General features: G+C 49.1%; 1 protein-coding gene across 5 annotated transcripts in view; it reads right to left on the bottom strand.

The window, feature by feature from the left end:
• RAD51B (RAD51 paralog B) overlaps positions 1-21,462 on the bottom strand; it is a 678,552-nt gene that overhangs the window by 70,598 nt on the left and 586,492 nt on the right. Inside the window, exon 11 of one of the 5 annotated variants that reach the window (XM_032344578.1) lies at positions 1,958-2,336. The exons of 2 other annotated variants lie outside the window; for them this stretch is intronic. In XM_032344578.1, coding sequence (XP_032200469.1) covers positions 2,245-2,336 — 92 coding nt within the window. In that variant the 3' untranslated portion in view covers positions 1,958-2,244. Of the gene's footprint in view, positions 1-1,957; positions 2,337-16,141; positions 20,674-21,462 lie in introns of those variants that run through there. 2 more of the 5 variants (XM_032344576.1, XM_032344577.1) reach the window with 2 other exon arrangements.

The following is a 21,462-nucleotide window of genomic DNA, read 5'->3' as shown; positions in this document are numbered from 1 at the left end:
AGCAATCTAACATGAAAAACGGGCCGCGGGTCCTCCCTGGGCTCCACCAGCCCTCTCAACAATACAAGTGATGGTGCATTCGTCTGGGCATTTGCCCATGTCATCTTGGGTCCAAGTCTCAGAGTTAGAAAGTAGAGACATCCTAAGATCCAAGGCTGATCCAATTTTCTGTTGGGGGGGGGGGGGTGTCGGCTAGAACCCCAGAGTTCCCACCTCCTTTTCCTGCCATGAAGTTTATATCTCGAGGGAAAACAGCTGTCCATTCTCAGGCCAACTGGGACTGAAGCCAGCTGTTGCTTCCAGATGCCAAGAGCCAGATGTACACCCACTCTTCTCTCCCACTCCTTGAGCCTGAAGTCTTAAACTTTACTGAATTTATTAATAACCTTCTCAACATGCTAAAAATGCATTTCTTCGGGCTCCCCCTCCAAAGAATCAGATCCAGTTAGCTCAGGTTGGCCCAGAAATCTATATTTTAAACAATAACACTACCAGCCTCATCTTTTCTTTTCCCTAGGAAATTCAAATGTCACTGATCTGAGAATCATCCTTTGAATGAAAAATCTCTATAGTGAAGGCAGTGAGTGGCATGCTGGTAAACGTTTAACTAGTTTGGGAGTGGAGAAAGCCTGGTTTGCAGCTTGCTGGTTTCCGGGATGTAAATGTTCCCACCATGGTCCGTTCCAGCTACCAACATGACATCATGATTTTGAAGTCGGGAAGAGGAGTGTGCAATCAATCCTTACAAGCTCATAGGAACTGCTTCCAGCACGCCACTGGGTAGAAACCTCTAGACGCCTCCAAATGGTGTTTCCTGGGCTTTGGCATAGAAGGGCCACTGTTCAGCCCACGATGTCCCATCCCTGAGTATTTTTTTCCCCTCAGTCCTTAGCTCTTTGAAGGGTTTGTTTTGGTGACTGGTTCCCAGAGACCTCTAGGGGTTCCAAACCAGAAAGAGGAAAGAGAGAAAGAGTTCCAGGAAAGAAAAGGCAATTAGCGTGGGATGCTGGCCTCAGCCACACTGTCAACCTTGTTCGACCCAGCTTTCAACAAGGAGGATGCAAACACCTGCTTCTGCCTTCATTTGATAAGCTTTCTGGCCAACTCCCATAAACCTGATCCTGCTGACCTGGAGAATGATGAAAAGGCTGAGTGTTGGGGACCTGAGGGGATGAAAGGGGATGGGGGAGGACCACGGGGTGGTCATATGACCCGGGGTCGACAGCGGCTTAAGGCTTCCCCTTTGTCTCCCTGCTCTGGCCCCGTGTTGGAAGGTTCTGGTGATTTCCTCCCGCCCCCAACCAGGCCAACAGATGTGGAAAGGTCTCCGGTTCCCAGGGATCGGGACACAACCACTTGTTGTTTCCCTGCTTGCAGACGGGGCCTGTGATCACAGACAGAACAGCTACACGATCACTCACCAAAGAGCTGAGCCCAGTCAGGTGCGAGGTTCCAACCTACTCTGCATTTCTGCAGCAAGAAAACCGTGTGAGCAAAACTGGACGGGAGTGAAAAAGAACCACGCCTCTCCCTGTGTTCTCTAAGAGGTCTCTAAGTCGGCTTCATAGGAAGGCTGAGGACTCTGGGAGAGATCGTGTCTTTAGCTCTTCCACGGTGAAAAAATCCTCATGGATGCCATAACTGCTTGAGCACACACCACCTTTTGGGTCTGCTGCTTTATCTCGTGGATGAGAGTAAGGATCCCTGCCCGTGTTAAGCCTGGAGTTTGAAGGACACTGCTCCTCCAATCAGGATGTCTTCTGCAGTCCACTGAGCTTTCACTGAGCATTGGATGGAAAGGAGAGAAGAAAAGATAACAAAGGAAAGGGTGAAGGTATAAGCCTCCTCATTTACCTTAATTATTCAACACAGATGGTCTGAGAAATTTCTTGCTGCTTAATTTCCTCTTGCCATGCACATACCTTTTATGAGTGGGACAAACAGAAGCATGAAAACATACTAACTTCCCTTTAATAAGGAGCTTGTCTCACATCAAGTCCATCCTCGAGAATAAGCTGATGCTTAATGATACATTTTCTAGCTTATGCAACAAAGGATGGCCATTCCAATTGGACACAAAGACCCGGTACATGTATGTCTCAGGATATAGTACATTCACCCATAAATGCTGTGAGTGATAGAAGGGCACCCTTCTTTCTAAAGCAATTATTCTCAGAATAAGATCTGTGGAACCCTGGGGTTCCCTGAGACCCTATGACTGTGTCTGCAAGTTCAAAATCATTTTTATTGTAATACCAAGTTATCATTTGCCTTCTTCACGGTGTTGACATTTGGGTGAAATGCTGGTCTCAGACATTGAACTGGGGTCATGGTGTCTTCAATGCCAAAATGTCACAGGACCAAAAAAAAAAAAAAAAAAAAGGAAACCAGTTTTGACTTGAGCGTCTTCGATGAAGCAGTCAAAATTAATGTTCTGAAATCTTGCCCCAAGTGGAAGTCTTTTGACTATTCTGTGTGGCGAACTGGAAAGTAAGCATTCTGAAGCACAAAGGTGGTTTTCAGGAAAGCCATTCGTGAGAGGAGGAAGTTATGAGCTGAACTAGCCCTTCCATGAAACACCATGTTTGCACAAAAGGACCCAATAACCTTGGCTATTCAGACTTAGTTCCTGGACAGACACTTTCTCTCAAATGAACAAACAGAGCTTGTCACTTCAAGAAAGATAACTGACAGTAGCTGCTGTCAAAACAAAAGCTTTCAAGCAAAAATTAGAATTTTGGAAAACTTGGATCTGCAGCTTAACACCTTCCCAATACGCGAGGAAGTTTCTGATGAGACCAGTGCTGTCTTAGCAAATGTGAATTTCTAGTTTTCATCATGAAATATATCCAATTTGGAAGATCTGCATAACTTAGTAAAGCAGTGTTTTCCAAATGACCCACACAGAGGATCATGGGATCACATGAGGGCAGAAAAGCCATGCAGAGCGCGAGACAGACCAAATGGATTCTAATGTAACTGAGCATGAAAAGTTCATTTTGGTACCATTTCAGGTGTTAAATTGCAACTAACATTTCATGAACTACCACTTGTTGAATTTTGTTAGAGCATCACAGAAGAATTATAGGCCACCCCCACTACCCAAAAGTAGAGCACTCCTATGAAATCTTTTGTAAGCTGAAAAGGCATTAAAGAGGCAATCTCACCTTTAATTTCTGTGGAAAAAAATCTTTTGAGGGTCCTCAAACTCCAAAATGCTTCTCATAGGCTTTTTTCATACCTTAGGACACATCTTGCTAACGAATGCACCTCAGAGACACAGTTCAAAGGTCTAGTGGCTGGACGCTGGGATGCGGAGTGTGGTTCCCGGGGAAGGGGCTGGGCAGGGCTGCTCTCACTGGCCGGGGTACGCGCCGCCTCTATCAGGGCTCCCCACAAAACAAATGCTGGATAAACAGTATTTTCGGGTTTCTTGTTTTTGTTTTTGTTTTTGCTTTTTTCATAAAAGCGAGAAATGCTCTTAGGATTTCTTTTGGTTAATGAAAACAGGCACTCATGTGGGTCTTTCATAGAAGCAAAATGGTATAAAACAGACTTTTGAAAAGTGGGGGTACCTGTAGCCACAATTATCTGAAAAAGCTGTTAAAATAGCCCTCCCTTTTCCAGCTACCTATCTATGTGAGGCTGGGTTTCCTTCAGATACTTCAATCAAAACAACATTCAACATTCACAGCTGATTGAATGCAGAAGTAGATATGAGAATCCAGCTGTCTTCTATTAGGCTGGACATGAAAGAGATTTGCAAAAATGTAAAACACTGTCACTCTCCTCACTAAATTTTGTTCTTTTTGTTGTGGAAAACACAATTATTTTTACAAGACGCTTGTGTTAATTTTAACTTTTTAACAAATAAAAAATTATGAATTTAAATGAAGTAATAGATACGACTATTCCTATAAATGAATATTAGATGGTTTAACAAATAAATATTAAATATTCTTTTAAATATTCTTCTGTTTTAATTCTTAATATGGTAGGTGATTTAATTGTCACCTATTTAATTATCACCTAATTAATTATAGCAAAATACTCCACAACCAAGTGGCTTAAAACCACTATCATCATTTGTTACCCTCATGGTTGCGGTGGATTTGGAATTCAGAAGTGGCTGAATGTGATAGTTATCTAAAGGCTTGACTGGGCTGGAGGATGAGCTCTCAAAGCCTCTTACTCACAAACTTGGCCATTTGCTGCTGGCTCTTGAGAGGGGGGCCTTGGTTCTGCCTCATGAAGGTCTCTCCCAGGATATGCAAAACATGGCGGTGGGCTTTCTCCAGAGCCAACAGAAGAGACCAGGCAGAAACGTTGAATCTCTCTTGGGATCCAGCCTCTGAAGGCACACGCCCTGTCTTCTGCCACTCCCTACTGGTCACTTAGACCAGACCTGATTCATGGTGGGAAGAGAATACCCAGGGCAGGAATGCTAGGAGATGCGGATCACTGGGGATACCCCCAGGATTCGTCAGTAGATACTGCCCACAGAAACAAAGGCTTTTTGGGGTTTTCAACACATTTTGGTGTAAGGGAGTCCTTAAGACCAGAACATTTGAGAGCTGCTAGCCTAAAGGAGTTGATTCGTATCTTAAAAGGGTCTTTGCCTCTTTTCCTCCTTCTTTTCCTTCTAGTTTTTTTCTCTTGTTGCTTATAGTTATACCAGCACTTAGTTTCTTGCTCCATGAACTTGGAGGACACTGCCTTCTAGCTTTGTTTCTTCTGAATTGCAATTTATTGGGGACTCCCTGTAACCCTAGCTCGTTGGGTTTTTTGCTTGGCAATGCTTGGGGACTGCTTCAGTTCTATTCACCCTCTGATCAGGCTCCATGAACAGTCACTGCCTCCAAGAGGGGGTCACCAGCAGGCAAACTTGCGTCACTAGTGGGCAAGACGACCAGCTCTGCACAAACGGCCTAAAGGCAGTGGAGAGAGCTGTGAGCGAAACGGAACAGGATCCCAGCCCTCATCTCTGCTGTTCTTGGAGTTTTCTGTAAACCCTTGCGGCACTCACTCCCCTGGGGGTGTCAGGCAAGCCTCCGTAGGAGCAGAGGTTCTGAATCCTTGTACAGACCTTCTCCTACCTGTGTTGTAGAAGACAGTAAAGAGAACCATGCACTGTGTGCAATTTTATTTAAAAGAGTGCCAGAATGTTCTTGAGCTTCTCAGTCTGGTTTTTTTTTCCCCCTTTGTGTTTCTTATCGGAAATGAAAGAAAACAGCCAGGGGAGATAGGATCTCAGGTCAAGAAATCCTAGCAGGTAATTTGCAAGTTGAAAACAAATCTCCCTTGAAATGAATTAAGCAGGTGAAGGGGATTCCGCTTCAACTCTTAAACCACACCTTATCCTGGCCTGGCAAATGACTTCCTTCCAGCCGCAGGCAAATCCCAACTCCCACCCACTAAATGCCTGCAGTTAATAAATGTTAAACAGCAACAAAACCCCGAAGTGGAAAAAGGAAGACTGATGGAAGGCCAAGATACCAGAAGGACCGCTTGAGAACCTTCCTTGGGAACTGCATCCAGAGAAGGAAATTTCAAGCAAGGAAGCAGGGCCTGGGCTGGGGGTGTGTGTGTGTTGGTGGGGAGTGGGGTGTGCCCAAGACATGACTGTTTTCAGAACATCAGAGCCAGGTAAATAGCTGACTTGACTTAAAATGACTGTTTTTCTTGATCAGACCTGCCCCCTTGATACCATGAACCGTGTTCAAAGCCTTCAAGTTGCCTGAAATCTCCAGAATCTGGTACTGAGCCCTGAAACGAGTCATGCCTCCTGCTAAGGATGCCAGGACTGGAAAATCCCAAACTCAGGTCCAGATAAGTCCACTGAGGGTTGGCGAGGAGGTCATCTTATAGGTCCGGGGAGAACCTCGAAAAAGAAGCATCAAGTTATGCTCCAAGGAATTCACGCAGCATCACTTTTTATTCCCACTTTACAAAACAGAAGACTGAGCAGCCCCACGAGCTAGTCAGCAGCAGAGCGGGGAGAGAGACTCGTGGGATAAATCGTAAGAACTGTCATCTGCTTAGGACATTTGATGAGAGAGGCGAAATACCTTGTGCTCTGTGCATGTTAACTTTTTCATTTCTCCAGGGTTACTTCCTTTCTAAAGAAGTGAAACTGTCTAATTGAACTTCCTGCTATGTTGGAAATGCTCTGTATGTGTACTGTCCGGTCCCATCAGAGTCACCAGCCCCGTATGACTATTGAGCACTTGAAGTGTGCCAAGTGGGACTAAGAAACTGAATTTTTTATTTTATTTCATTTTAATTGATTTAAATTTAAATAGCACACGGCTGGTGACAACTGCATTGAACAATGTAGCTCTAGGAGGTTCAGAGTAGCTTTTTTTTTTTTTTTTTTAAGATTTTATTTATTTATTTGACAGATCACAAGTAGGCAGAGAGGCAGGCAGAGAGAGAGAGGAGGAGGCAGGTTCCTTGTTGAGCAGAGAGCCCAATGCAGGGCTCGATCCCAGGACCCTGGGATCATGACCTGAGCCGAAGACAGAGGCTTTAACCCACTGGGCACCCCAGTTCAGTAGCTTTTTAAAAAAGCTTGCGAAAAGGGGTCGCCTGGGTGGCTCTGTCAGCTAAGCTTCTACCTTTGGCTGAGGTCACGATCCCAGGGTCCCAGGATTGGGCCCTGCATCAGGCTCCCTGCTCAGTGGGCAGTCCGTTTTTCCCTCTGCCTCCCCCCCGCCCCATTCATGTTCACTCTTTCTCTCTCTCAAGTAACAAATAATATCTTAAAATAAAAAAATAAAATAAAAAGCTTTCAAAAACTTGGTAAGTAGAAAGGCAAAGGTTGCATCCCAGGCTGACAGAACCCAGAGCCCATGAGTTTTTCTTCTTCCTTCTACTCCCCAGTGAGGTAGCCTGCATTTTGCAAAATGAGAGGCCCTGGGAAGGAAACTGCTGAGACAGTATACAGTCAGCCAAAAATACAGCCAGGCCCCCTAAAGGCCAGGTCTGTACTTGAGTCTGATTTTTCTGACTGTGTCTAGAGGCCCCCACAGAGGTGCCAACAAGTGGCCCAACACCCCAGCTATGATCGAGACCCCGCACCAGCCGCTTTCCAGAGCTTACCAATAGTGGCCCAGTTAATGGAAGGTTCTATGACTCATGGGTCCCAACCCTGCTATTTAAACATCAGCATTTCCTTTTTTTGGGCTTAAGACTAATTGGTATAGAGGTGGTGAGTTCCCAGGCCCAGCCCCACCCTACCGAAACACGGAGCCCTCAAAGGTAGAGCTACCATCCACCATGTGTCTGAGTGCAAACGTTTAACCCGAGCCGGCCCGTCATGCTGTCGTCAGCTTCCCTCCAGCCTCCCGGTATGCATCCCTGACATGTCACTCCCCTGCTCCAAAGCCTCCAGAGACACCCCAGGTTGCCCAGAACAAACGCCAAAGCCTTCCTTCCCTGAGCTGGCCCCACCCACTTCTCTGACCTCCTGTCCCAGGTCGTGCCTCCCAGTCCCAGATCTCCAAGCCGTTCTTCAACACTTGTCACCCTTGTCCTCGTCCCAGGCCTGGAATGTTCTTTCTCAGACTTGAATGTGGCTCACTCTCTCTTCATTCAGCCTCTACCCAAATGTCACCTCTTCAGAAAGGCCTTCCTGACTCCACTGTGTGCAACAGAGTGCACCCCCACCTCGACCTCTCTACCCCGCTGTATTTTTTTTCCAGGTACCTATCACTAGTTGATACATGTATATATCTACATACACATATGCATATTTGTTGTTGGTGCTGGTTGATTGGTTTGCCTCCTGTCTGTCACCCCCACTAAGATGTAAACAGGGTAGGGACAGACATTGCCTTTTTTCACTCCATATCTCCAGTGTCTAGAATAGAGTCTGGCATGTAGGTGCTCACTGAATACTTGTTGAAGGAATCAATGAATAAATGAATGCACGTGTGACTTCTTACTCTGAGCGTAAGGGGTTGCAGAGGGGTGGGGAGGCTCAGGCTTGGCTCACTCTACACAGATCAGGGCTTCCATGGCTTGGATACTGAACCATGAGAAACTAAGAGATCTGTTGGTTTAATTTCTTTTGCCCTGAGAAAGTTAAAGATCACAGATAATTCAAAACTCAGTGCCAAGTTCTCTATTTATAATCAAGGAATTCTTCACACAGAGGTAAACAAGAGCAAAGGACTGACAAGTGAACTGTGGGAGGAGAATGATGGGAAACAGATTGAGGAACCTGCGTGCCTTCAACAGGCCTGGGTTCCCACCAGCACCCACTCAACCTTAGATCCAGAGAACCCTTAACAATTTTCAGTCCCAGGGTCATTTGGGCCAGGCCACCCAGGTAAGGGCTGTTGGGAGCAAGGTGGGGATTATAAGCAGACACCAGCGAGTAAGTCCCATCTCTTTGTGACAATGATATCATTCGGCCATCTGAAAGGTACACCCAGGACAGCAGGTGTTTCTCCAGAATGCCCAGGCTCATGAAGTTTTCCTAATACCTTCTTTAAGGTATTCCACAGAATTGTATCTCTTTCATTTCATCTCAAAACTTCAAAGAAACAAAATAAGCAGTGTCTAGAAGTGTCTGACGCACAGGAGGTAATCAGTAAGTACTGAATGAGTGAATGACAACGTCAAGGCAAAGTGAAGAATGATAGAGTTTAGCAAACCCTGATCGCTGGGAACCATGGGCTGGAACCTCTACTCCAGCTCCAACGCCTCAGTTTCCCTATCTGTAACACTGGCCTGGATGAGCTAGACTTGAATTTCCCTCCCAGTTCTGACACTCTCTCAACTTCTGAAAAATTGTATTATGGCTTTATTGTGAATTAGATCTATCTAGCTGGTGTCCTACTGAAAGCAAGCCTTGCTGCTCTGGAGACCGTCCATTGTTTTTAAGCACCAGAGGTTATTAAATAGCAACTCTCCCAAAATATTTTTCATGTCCTTCATGAAAGAACGTTCTGGAAGGTAGCCATCATCAAAATAGGAAGTAAAGCCAGGCTGGTGTTCCATTTAGCAGATAACACAGATTTGAAGTTCCTGTCACCCCATATGGTGATTCTGGGAGCTTGACCAGATTTCAGAGGTTTTATATTCAGAGCGGTAAGAAATCATCTCTGCAGCTTGTGGGATTTAGTACCTATTTCCCTTCTTTCCACAGCTTGGGGCTCTGGGTGCCAAGATAGGCTCCAGCGACTCTTCTCTCAGGGCCTCGGTGCAGCTGGTCTAGTGTTTGAGGAGAACTTGCCCCACTGGCATGGCCAGGACGCCCAGTGCTGGCTCAGGCATCTCCCCTGTCCACTGCAGCCTTTTATTTTAAGCTACATGGAAGCCTGTCACTTCCCTCTACTCTTAGAAGTGTCCTAAAGCATGGGTCCAGTAGAATTCAGACTCTTTCTCTACCTTTCTGACTCTGTTCACTGCGTTGATGCACCAGGAAGAGAAAGGACACCCCTGGTCGAGAGTCTGAGAAAAGAGACGGGACCGGCTTCTGCTGGGGAATCACCCTCGGCCTCAGTTTCCTCAGATGTGAGGTCAGAACGGAGTGCTGGCGGGTTGCCCTGCCTCTTCCAGCCTCGGGATCCACCCTGCCCCCTACTCCCAGCCCAGAGGCAGCGCCAGCCCCTTCCCATGAGGGAGTCACAGGGGGCATGTTATGTAACTTCCATCAAGGCGGGACTCCTCTTTTTCTTTTCTTTTTAATGTTTTTAGGTACTCTAGGAAGAGAGAAACATTTTTATGATCCCAGTAACCAACAACATAATGAAAATCATGGCAACCATCGGCCTCATAAAACCCATGGCAAAAGCCTCCCCGTTCTCAAATAAGACCCTGGGAATTCCACGCTCTCTGAAGCCCTAAGTGGTCAGGACCTTGCTGAAGGCCCTGGGACGCCGGCTGATGGTTGATGAAAGGATTTTAACGCGCCACTGAAATTCTCTTTTCCAAAATAACCACTTTGAAACCTGTTAATTACAGACACACAACCAGCCCCAGCCCCCCCAACAGGACCCGGGGCTTTCACCAGGGAGAGCCCAGCTCCGGGGCCGGCTGCTTCCATGACGCTACACATGCTTTGTGTTGGGTGAATTAGCTTCAGGAAGAGAATCCAAATTAATTAAAACCACATGGCCCCTCCCCTCATCCCCAGGCTCCTACCCCACCTCCCTCCCCTGGAGACAGAGGCCAGTTCAGTCTAATTTGGTCCAGTGTTTTTGTTTCCTAAAATCTGTCTTGGGCTCTGGGCCATTAATAGGTTGCAGCTGATTTTAATCTACATGAATCAGAGACCTCGCTTCTTTGGTTTTAAGGAGATTACAAATTGTGTGTCCCACAAACGGGATGGAGGGGAAAGGTCCTGGGGAGGGCGGGGGAAGGGGACAGATCCTGGAAGTCACAAAAACTCTGCTCTCCATTAAGTGGGTGGGTTTGAATGAGTCTGTGATCGCTCAAAGCCGGGGGAGGGGACTGAAGTGGAGGCGAGGGTCTTGCGGCAGTGACCCCATGGTAGGAACACAGAACCCAGGCCTTGTGAGCAGAATTAAAATCAAGGGTCCGGAGGAGCGGAGAGGTCTCTACTCACCTATCTTCAACACATCCATTTTCCCAAGTGTTTCCTGAGCACCTATCCTGAGCTAGAACAGGGCTCTGTAAACCATGGCCTGTGGGCCAAATCGGGCACACAGCCTGATTTCATAAATAAACGTTTTGTCGCAACACAGCCATGCCCATTTGTTATGGATTGTCTATGGCTGCTTTAGTACTGTGGCAGAGACCTGATGGTCCACAGAGCTGAAAATATTTACTACGTGCCCCTTGTCAGTAAATGTTTGTTGACCCTCAGCAAGAGAAGCACCCGATAGCTGTTGCACTTCTGTGATGATAAAGGACAGACGTAGGACCCACTCGGTTCCCACATCGTACCAAGATCTAGTTCCTTCTAAACATCATTCTTCAGTGTCTTCATGTCATTTAACCGATGGCAGTAAAAAACGATGTCAACAGTTATGCCACTCAGTTAAGGGTTTAAAGTACTCGCCCCGAACAGCCCTACCCTTCCGCTTCACAGATGAAGGAACAGAGTTGCTAAAATAAAGCAACTCGCCGAAGGTCCCATGGGAAACAGCACCGTTAGGAAGAGCCAGGCCTCCGTCCGTCAGATGATGGTGATGAAAGGAGCTGGGGGCTTTAACATGAGACTACTTCTTACATGTGTTGTACTGGCCATTTGCAAAGTTTTCATGTATGGGTCTATAAATAATCCAGTGAGAGGGTCAGAAAAATATCCCTCCATTTTTTAGGTAAAGGTGTGTAGCACTGAATCTCAGTGGATGGGGATAAGAATCAGGCCAGACCCCTTGAAAAGTGCCACCAAGGCCCAGTGGCTGGTGAGTGTTGGGGATACTCAGTGTAGGCCCTTGATGACTTTCACCCAGTCAGGACCCCAGGCTGCCCCACATGCTCCGGTGTGCCTATAAGATGGCCCTTGGCCTTCAGAGACCTCCAGGCTAGCAGAGGAAGATGCAAGGAAGGGGTGTATTATGATTCCATGACACGTACAGTGATGGAGGGTACATGGGATTCTTGGGGAGGACAGAGGAGAGGAACCCCACCCTTCCCTGAAAGCAAATCCCTCTATAAGGAAACCTGATGCCAAAGTTACTGGCTGGAAATGCAACCAGGCCCCCTTCCAAGGATGTTGGGGCAAAGCAATTGTTGGGGTTATTGTGGGGCCGGGCAGGGAAGCCTAAAAAATCAGCATCCTCCCAGGGCCTAGTCTTGGCAGCAAATGGATGTTGCCCAGGAAGCTGCCGCCTTGGAGCAGGAGGGGCAAGTGCAAGTCTCTTCCTATAGGAGCCCATTTCCTCCAGGGCTAGGCCTGGCTCCAGGGGAAGACCCTTCCAGCCAAGGAAGGACAAGTCCCACAACAATCACAGTTGCCTGGAGCACTCTGGGAGGTGGTTCTGTTGGCGCTTGAACAGAATCACAGGTCAACAGAGGTCTACACTAGCCTGCATAGAAGGTTAACTCTATGTAAGGGTCCCCAGCAAACAGGAGCTAAGAGGTCCTACGAAAGATAACGATCTATACCTCATTGTCTCCTATTCCACTGCTGTCTCAAGGTCTTTTTTCCTTGGCAAGCTTCTTCCTTAACTTTAGGCATTGTTTCAAAGGAGTTTCAGAATTCACTGAGGAGTCCTGGGTCCTAGACTTTCTAGTGATGAGATTTTGTGTGAATTGCTTAAGGGCGATGGAGGAAGGCTCACCGAGCAGGGACGAAATACAAAACAAACTCCACAAAGCAAAAGCCTGGGAAGTGATCCCACTGGCATCTTTGGGTCCCACCACCATAGGAGCCCCACGCTCAGAAATAGCCTGAAGCAGGGCTTAGACCTTGGCGCGTTAGAGGATAAGGTATGGCTCCTCTCGCTTCTACCTCCCAGGGAGCCTCCTAACACACTTTCTGACTGGTACTCTTTCCTTCCACCAGCACCAAAGGTTGTGGGTGTGATCCTCAGAGCTGTGTTGTGTCTAGACTTGGTTTCCTGATAGGTTTGGGCTCTCTTTCATGGAACCTGACAGCCAGGAGATTGTGCTATTCCTTCCTTGAGTGTAGACTACAGGAAGAACAAAGGCGCATGACCCTCACAAAGGTGCACCAGGAACCCATGTGTGTTCAGGGCAACTGATCTAGCGAGGTACTATACCATGCTGAAGAACAACAGTGGCTCCGTTGACTCTGATTCGATTGGAAGAGAATGCGACGTGGTTAATTAGCAGCTGCTCAGCATTTATTATGATCTGGGAGTCACATGGATGAATATAATGGTGAGATAGATGCTGAGGAGGTCGCATGCCAAGGAGGTTGTTTAAAGAGTGTGGTTTCTCCCCGTACTGAAGTGTTCAGGAATGTCTGCTCACAGGCACATCATGGTGGCATTGGGTCAAAGTCCCCAACGTCACTGGCGCTGCTCTCATACAAGAGCAGAGTGCTTAAGTCAAGCTCTCCCCTTCCGTGCCACCACACAAAAGTGAGTCAGAAGAAAGCGGAGTGAAAAAGCTCATAAACACTTCCTGGGCCCCGGCTTACGAATGAAAGCTCCGAGTGGAACAACAAGCTTAAAAACACATACACGTGCGGGAATGTCCAGCTGCTATTGGAGGAGCAGATCGTGCACTAAAGTGGCTTTGGAGTGATGAAGGATGGAATTTTGCAATTAGATCTCTACCTTCTCTGGTCCTTTAAAAGACACAGGGCAGTGGCTCCCCTGCATCTGCTCCCCCACCCTCTCAAAGTACTCTGTCCCTCAACTCACCTCTGATGCCTGGAGTTTTTGCAAAATTATATTTTGTGTCCTGTATAAACAGGGGTTGGTAATTAGTACAGGAAATGAACTTCACAAGCATCGAATGAATGTGCACCAACCTGTGGCATGGGGAGTTGCCAAGTTACTCTTCTGAAGATTTTTCATAGACTCTTGAAACTTTCTTTCAGCTTCCCCTTCGCACACTTGAACGTGTGCACACCCGTCATATGTGTGCAACTACCCAGACACAGAATTTCCCCTGTTGCCTCCAACACACACGGACAGAGGTCTGTGCACATGTACACACACTCCCGTTCTCTAAACTTCCCATAGGTCCCCACTACCTTCACGTATAAATTCAAGTATCCAGGCTTTTTGCCCCCTCAGCCTACGCCCAGCACACAAGAACTCGGAGCCAGAGTTACAGCCTGAAGGGCGCACACGTGCATGCGTGTACACACACACACACGCACTCACACACACACACACGGAACCACATTCCAACTGGTTCAGTCATAGCTGTGACAGGTCTGGGTCTGCTTTGCTATTGTTTTTCCATTGCCTCTAACGGGGTATTTGTGTCAAAGAGATGAACCTCTTTAGCATTTGCCCCAAGTCGGAGTGTTGGGAAGGCAGCTTTTCTTTTTTTTTTTTTAAGATTTTATTTATTTATTTGACAGAGAGACAGAGAGATACAGAGAGACAGAGAGATCACAAGTAGGCAGAGAGGCTGGCAGAGAGAAAGGAGGAAGCAGGCTCCCTGCCAAGCAGAGAGCCTGATGTGGGGCTTGATCCCAGGACCCTGAGATCATGACCTGGGCTGAAGGCAGAGGCTTCAACCACTGAGCCATCCAGGCGCCCCAGGAAGGTGGCTTTTAAAAGTATGTGTGGATGGCAGAGTGAAAAGCAGGGATAGAGGCATCCCCCTGGGTCTCCTGCCTTGGTCTCACACACTAATGAGCACTGTTCTGGGTTGTTTAGGGCGTTTCTTTCTTTGCTATTCCATCAGCAAGTCCTCTCTCAGGGCCCTGCTTTCCTCCTCTTACGGCTCCCGGTGTCCTAGGCCCACCCAAGCCACCTGAGCACAAGGCCTGGGTGGGAGGCCGCGGCCACATGAGCGAACACTAATCTGGGTAGAAGTTCAAGGAGATGAAAAGAGGCCCCGAGGGACCACTCCCCTGTGGAAACTCTGAGGAATAAGAAGAGCTGGTATGTAGAGGACTCTCGTCCCCTCCCTGGACAGTGGGAAGTGTCGCACTGCATGGACAGAGGGGACACTGTCTGCATCGACAACAGGAACGGCTACTGCACGACTTCATCTTGTCCGTCCTAGAGCCAGACGGACGTCACGCATCTAAGAAGCGAACCAGCCTGGAGCTGTCTCGGCGGGTTGGGACAGGGGGCATGCCGTCCCTCGCACCCTTTAGACACCGCCGTTCACTTGTTGGTAGGCACGTGCAGGGCTGCGACCGCTTTCACACTCCTCCACTCTGCTGTCTAGAAGTCTGTGTACTTTGTCCTTGGCCACTGCCTGTAACTTACCAGAAGTCCCGGTGTGCAGAAGTGAAAAAAGCAGATGCTATGGTTACAAGGGGAGGGGATGAGTTTGTTGTGTGTGTGTGTGTGCACGGCGTGCTGGGGCTGGAGGGTGGTCCCTTCTACCCTGGCTCCATCCTGATCCTTCCTCCAGCTCTACTTCAGGGACTCTGGCGGGGGGTGGGGGCGGGGGTTCCATGGACCCCAGTTTGAAAACCATTACCATAAAGCAAACCCCTTCCTGTGAGAGTTGTTGAACTTTAGTACCCAAGGACACACACAATGACAAAGAGCGGCTAGGCATTTGACAAACCTTTCAAGTTAGCCTTTTACATGCTGTTGATTTGGGTTGTGGCCCATACTTGGTGCGGTGTACAGAGTTACAGACCCCTTGCTAAAACTCTACACCCCTGAGCACAGGTCTGCAGCTCACAAATTGGGAATCACTGCACAGAAGCTAGAAGAACGGCAAGAAGTAAGACCGAGGTCCCAGATGGAGTCATACTATGAAAGGGCTTCAGGGTCTAGTGAAGGAATTTGTGCCTGATGCTATTCGGCAGTGGAGAGCCATTAAAAAGCCATGTGCAATTATTATTATTATATTATTAAAGCCCAGAAATGACATGATTGGACATGAACCAGAAAAAAAAATTACTCCTTTGCAATTAAGTCCCCTTACCCACCTCCAGTTGTCTGAGCCTCAACATCCACTGTACCCACCAGGAACAATTTTCCCCCCCAGAGCTTCTGGGTGCGTGTCAGTCCCGACATCACCTCCCTGTCTCCATCATCAGAGGGGCTGTCTGGCACGTTAGCGCCCACTGACGTACACAGTGAACACGCGCCTGAACGAAGGAATGTGCATGCCGGTAAACAGAGGGGGATTTATACTGTGTGCAGGCCGAGGTGAGGTAGAAGCCCTCAGTTTTTGCCTCCCTCATTCCTAAACCTTCTCACTCCCACCCCCAAACCCCCGAACCCCTCAGAGAACTTGGTTTTATTTGCCCAGCCGGGAAACGCAGCTGGAGGTGGCACCCAATACAGGTTTGGGGAATGAGGTCACGTTCCCTTTACCTTGCGGAGAACTGCAAGAGCTTTCAGTCCCCCAACCCATCCGCGCCTAAAATGAGGGGCCCTGTGAGCATGCGCCTACCGACTTCCGAGAGGGCCGTGGGGATGAAGATGTAATTAGAGCCTGTGAATGCTTTGTGCTTCCTGGATGAAAGACAACACTCTTAAGTTTTATTATCTACCTACTCTGCTTTTTTATTGTTCCAGTTCCCTTCTGTTTTTCCTTTTGGGGGTCTGTGTAAACTTTATTAGGTATTAATTTCAAAAAAGACCTCCTTGCACCTCAGAGAAGGATTTTATTTGGTGCCTCAGAGAATTTCTTTCCATAGCCTGGACCCTCAAAGGATTCCTCTCAGTCAGGGTGAAAGCGGCCTGCGTGTATTCAGCTGCTCAGTTCAGTTCAATTTAACAAATATTTACGAAGCATCTACTAATATATGCCGAGCCCCGAGAGGCAGGGCAGGCCTGGGAAGAGGGGGAAGGTTGTGGACTTTGGAGCCAGGCCTCCTGAGGACTGAGCTCCAGCTTGGCAGCTCTGTGTGGTCCTTGGAGAGCCTTGGTCACTTCTTGGAATCTCTGTTTCATCACCTGTAAAATGGAGATAATCCCGTCCATCTCTTTGGGCAAAGTAATAAAAAGATCTAAATCTCACAGCGAGTAGTGGGTGGCAGGTCAGTAATTTCCAGCCGCCCACCCTCTCTTGGTCTCTGAAGTAGTGGGAGAGGAAATGCCTCTACCTTCATTTCTGTCTAGTCTACCCTGAGGCCCTTCGTCTAGTCCCTGTTCATCCATTTTGGAAAGAATGCCAGCTGGTTAAACCAGCAGTTCTGGAAAGTTCTCATCTCAGTTCTCCCCAGCCCTGCTGGGCAACCCATTTCCTCGACACATTCCCCCTCTACCAAAATACCTCCCAGGCCTCCTCATTAGTATCCCCCTCCACCCTCCCTTCAAACCCATTCCCAGGAAGAAGAAGAAAAGAACTTTCCCATCCCTTTGAGAAGGAGAGCACAGTGGAAATGGCTTTGCTCTGCTGCACCCACTTCACGGTTTCCTGGGAAGGTGAGCTGCAGGCGGGGGGAGGGGCACGAGGCCATCAGGGTGGGCTGAGGTTGTCCAGTCCAGGCAGCACCAACACAGCACTCAAGGCAGGGTCTTTTCACAGATTCCTTCACTCCCCGGAAACAGCATGGAGGATGACCCTAGAATGTTCCCTGGCAGATACCACCGTACAGTCTGAGAGAAGTGCACTAAGCTGTCCACACGGGACCCTGTTGTGCCCTGAATGAGGCTTCTTGCTGTTTCTCAGGTTGCCAGGGAGGAGAGTGGACACAAGGAAGCCCCGAATAGGCACTGAGAGGCCAACATGTAGGAACTTCAGCTTCCGAGGGGCTGGGCGTCCCCCAGACTGCAGGGGGCACAGAGTTTGGAGGTGGCCTGTTCAGTCTGTTTGCTCTTTCAGAAGTGTGCTAGGGAAGCCAGGAGTTATTGTTTCCCCGAAAGGTAGGCACTCATCAGGTGGGTGGTCCTAGCATTTGCCCTGGGCTTTGATTCCCTCCCTGTTCTTTTCAGGACGACTGGGGGGGTTAGTTTCCCCGGCCCAGCAGCACTGGGGGGCTGGCCGCACCGTGCCCCCGTGCTGGGTTTTCCCACAGGCCCCCGCAAGGGCAGCCTGCTTGCCTCCAGAAAGCCCTGGGCGACCCGTGGGTGGGGGGGGAGCAGGGCTGCAGCTGTGTGCCCCCCACCCCCCGCCCACCGCCTGCAGCAGGCTTTGATCAGTTCTCCTGGGGGCTGTGTGCAGCCTGACCTCCCATCTCCAGTGCCTCTCAGGTGGAAAGTTCTGTTCAGCCTGTCTGTGTCTTCAAAGGCTCTCCCTCCTTCAGGCTGGGACGAGACTGATAATGGTTCTCAGTTTGCTGTCCTGTGATCTCCCAGCAGCCCCCATCCTTCCATTGACAGGCTTCTGCTTGTTTGCTTGGGCTGCTTTGGCCGAACTCAAACCACCTTTCTGGTTGAGGAAGCACATTGACATCCTCCCCCATTGAGGCGCCTTTGATGGCTCAGACGTGGCCTCCAGCCCAGACAAAGGTGACCGGGCCACCGCAGCTGGGCACCTGGTGAATCAGACTCTGGGCGTCGGGCAGGGCAGCCGTTGGAGAGAGGCAAAGGACTCCCTCAGCCCGCACCGTTCGGGAGGAACGCTCAGCTCCGCCCTTCCCGCCCCTAGGCCCCTGTAGCTTTCTGCCCCAGCTCCCTGCAGGAATCCAGCTGTGGGGACTGAGATGTGCGCCACCTGCGCCCATGTCTGGACCTGGCTCCGTGTCGGAGAGGCCTCGAGGCCCGCAGACGCCAGCTTCCCAAGAACCCGAGCTATTCGCTGTCTTGAGCCACAGGCACCAGGCCAGCCAAATTCGGGAAGTTCCTTTTAGGGCCTATTATTTCCAATGGCTGTGGCCTTCTGGCCTTGGTTCTCAGCCCAAGGGGTAAACAACAGCTGAGCAGCCACTCCGGGGCCCACTTCCAGCACGCTTCTCACCCCCGCGCTGACCCTGAGCCTGGGCCTCCCAGCCCCCTGCCCAGGGTGAAAGGACAAGGCCTGTGGGACCCAGGTGGCTGTCAGCGAGTCTGGGCAGGATTGCCACCTCACCAGAGGTCCAGGGGGCCTCAGAGCGGCGCGCTGAGCCTCCCTGTGTGAGGGGTTAGGCTGCATGCTGCCCTTCGGTTTCCTCATATTTAAAATGAGGGCGGCCAAGGGCAACAGGAGCGGTCAGGAGAGCATCCTTCTTCCCCAGCCTGATAGCACAGTGCTCTTCCTTCCTTTTGATCATACTCAAAACAACTGCGGCCCTAGAACAATGAGGCCGGGAGGAGGCCGGAGGGGATTTATTATGCTGTTGTCCTGTGGCACAGCCTCGCCTGACTTTATCTTGCACTGAGGTCTGCGTGGGAGGAAATCTGGCAGGCCCCTCGGTCACCTCCCTGCTCCTGCACTGCCTCCAACTCAGGACGCTGGAAGGCCCGGGAAGAAGCTGTCCCGCTAGCCCCGCCCCAGCCGAAGCAGCAGCCACAGGGAGATCAGTGCAGATCTCTCCCAAACTCCAGGACTCCGGGAAAGGCACAAGACTCCAGGTGTCAGGCCTGCCTGAGCCCATCCTGCCGGAGACGGGGCCCCAGACAGTGTCCGTCCTGGGCAGACAGATGGGTTTGAGCAGAGCCTTGCTCTCCAACCAGCTTCCTCTCTCTTCTCCTGGTGGTGGTGGTGGGCGGGGGAGTTAGCTGGATGGGCTGTTTGTGGACTGTCCAGCGTCTCACACGGGTCACACGGGAGAGGCCCGTTGAGTAGGGGTTTCATTCTGCCGCCCCCCACCCCGGGCCCATGGCCGAGGTGGGAGAAAGGCTGGGAGCCTGGGGGCTGAGAGGATCTTGATCAGTATCAGTTGGGACTAGATTTTCCTGGAATGTGAATGTTTTGCTGTCCATCTGCTATTAGCAGGATCTAACCAGATCCTCACCCAAACTGTACTGTCAATGGCGCTAATATTTAGAAAATAAACAAACCGTTCTCATTAGCCAGCTGGGCACGGAGGGGCACCCGAACAACCGTCTTCGTGAGTCTGGAATCTTCTGTAATGCTGTGGATTCAGCACAGGTCTGGTATCGCCATCGTTCCCCGGATGACCTTGAATAGGCTACGTGACCTCTCAGAGCCTCAGATTACTCATCTGTAAGATGCGGATGAGAATACCAAACTCGTCGAATTGTTTTGAGAATCAAATGAGATAATAATGTATGTAAATCACATAGTCGGTATTAAACGTTCTATAGAATATGGTCACTACTATTAACCACCATTTCAAATAGTGTGAGGCTCTCACCTGACCTCCTCAGATCCTGAGTAGCATCCTCAAGTGAGCTGTGGGTCTCGCTCTCAGCCATGAGCCATGTGAATCCACAAGGATCTCAGGAGGAAACAGACCTGTAGCCCAGAGCTGACAAAGTTTTCCTCAGACTCCAGCAGCAAATCTGGGCACTGGGCATGGTTTTCTAGATTCTCTCTCTTTCCTGTCACATCATCTCTTCCTGAAGCCCCATCGTATTAGTTTCCTAAAGTGGCCGCAACAAATTGTCACCAACCCGGTGTTGGAAAACAACAGAAATTTATTCCACCACAGCTTTGGAAGCCAGAAGTCCAAAACCAAGATGTTGGCAGGGCCATGCTCCCCTCAAAGGCTCTCGAGGAGAACATGTCCCTGCTTCTTCTGTCTGGTGGCTCCAACCATTCCTCAGCTTGGGGCTGCATGATTCCAGTCTCCACCTCTGTGCTCAAATGGCCTCTTTTTCCTGTGTCTCTCCCTTTGCGTGTCTCTTATAAGGACACTTGTCATTGGAGTTAGAGCCCACCTGAGTAATCCAGGATGATCTTATCTCAAGATCTTTAACTTAATTATATCTGTAAAGACCCTAGTCCAAAGACAGTCAAATTCACAAGTTTCAAGGGTTGGGATGTAGACATGTCTTCTGGGGCTGCCATTTAGCCCACCACATCCATCTGCTCTGCAAAATGTCCCATCGGATTATGACTCAAGGGTCAAGACAAAAGCTTTCACTTGTAGCTGGTGACAAGGCTCACTCATGTCCATGTTGACATGACTGGCTCTCCACTTGGTCCCAAGAAAGAGGTGTGGTCCATCTTCGAAAGGTAATCTGGCTGTTGGTTCTTTGTTTCCTGGAGGGGAGTGAAGACAAGTTCCTCTTGGCCTGTGAAAAACTGAGAAGTATCTGTGTTCTAGGGCAGCATTTAAATCAGAACTGTGTAGCGGGGCTTCTTGCTCTTAGCCAGATACAGTGGGGTTGCAAAGTCTGCTATGCCTCTAAAGGCTTATGAGGGAGCTGTGAAGACCTACTTTGAACAGTGTGTGTTGAGTCTCCTTCCTGCCAAGCCCACTGGAAGCATTAATTCTCCCAGTGTTCATATCTTTCCCCTTCTTCCCTTCTTCTTGCCATCCTCCTGAGGCCTTATACTCAGAGAACACACCCAGGAGACCTTACCCCTCTCTTTTCTTAAAAGCCTCCTCTGGCCATCCTCCCTTCTCAGGGCCATGCTCTGAGAGCTGCCCCCTGCTCTATTTCCTTCTTTAGCCCATGTTTGGCCATAAAGATCCATGTCTAACAGAAAGGACACTGTCCCAGGGCTTCCAAGCCTCTCTTTCAGGAAGGTCCTTCTTTCCAAATTGCCAATGCTTCAGCTATCAGACTGTGAGAGAAGAAAGATTATCATACAGCAGTATTTTTTATTCTTCCAATCAAATGATATTTATATATAGATTTAACACAGGCCTTGACTCCTTCCAAGTGGTTTCAGGAAAGAAACCAGCTCTATGCCTGTTTCTTCTACCAGTCCAGTTCAGTGAGGGTCTGCGGATGGCCTGGCCTTTCTCCTCCACAGTTACTATGAATAACTTTGCTTTTGTTGCTTTCTCTGTAAAGGTGTTCCTCCTCTTTCTGATTCACTGATGGTAATGGGTCCATGTGTAGAGTTCAGCCTTCATAAATATGG

This window comes from Mustela erminea, chromosome 5 (genome assembly GCF_009829155.1).
Source record: "Mustela erminea isolate mMusErm1 chromosome 5, mMusErm1.Pri, whole genome shotgun sequence".
Lineage (NCBI taxonomy): Eukaryota > Metazoa > Chordata > Mammalia > Carnivora > Mustelidae > Mustela > Mustela erminea.
This window is presented reverse-complemented; position numbering and strand designations above follow the sequence as displayed.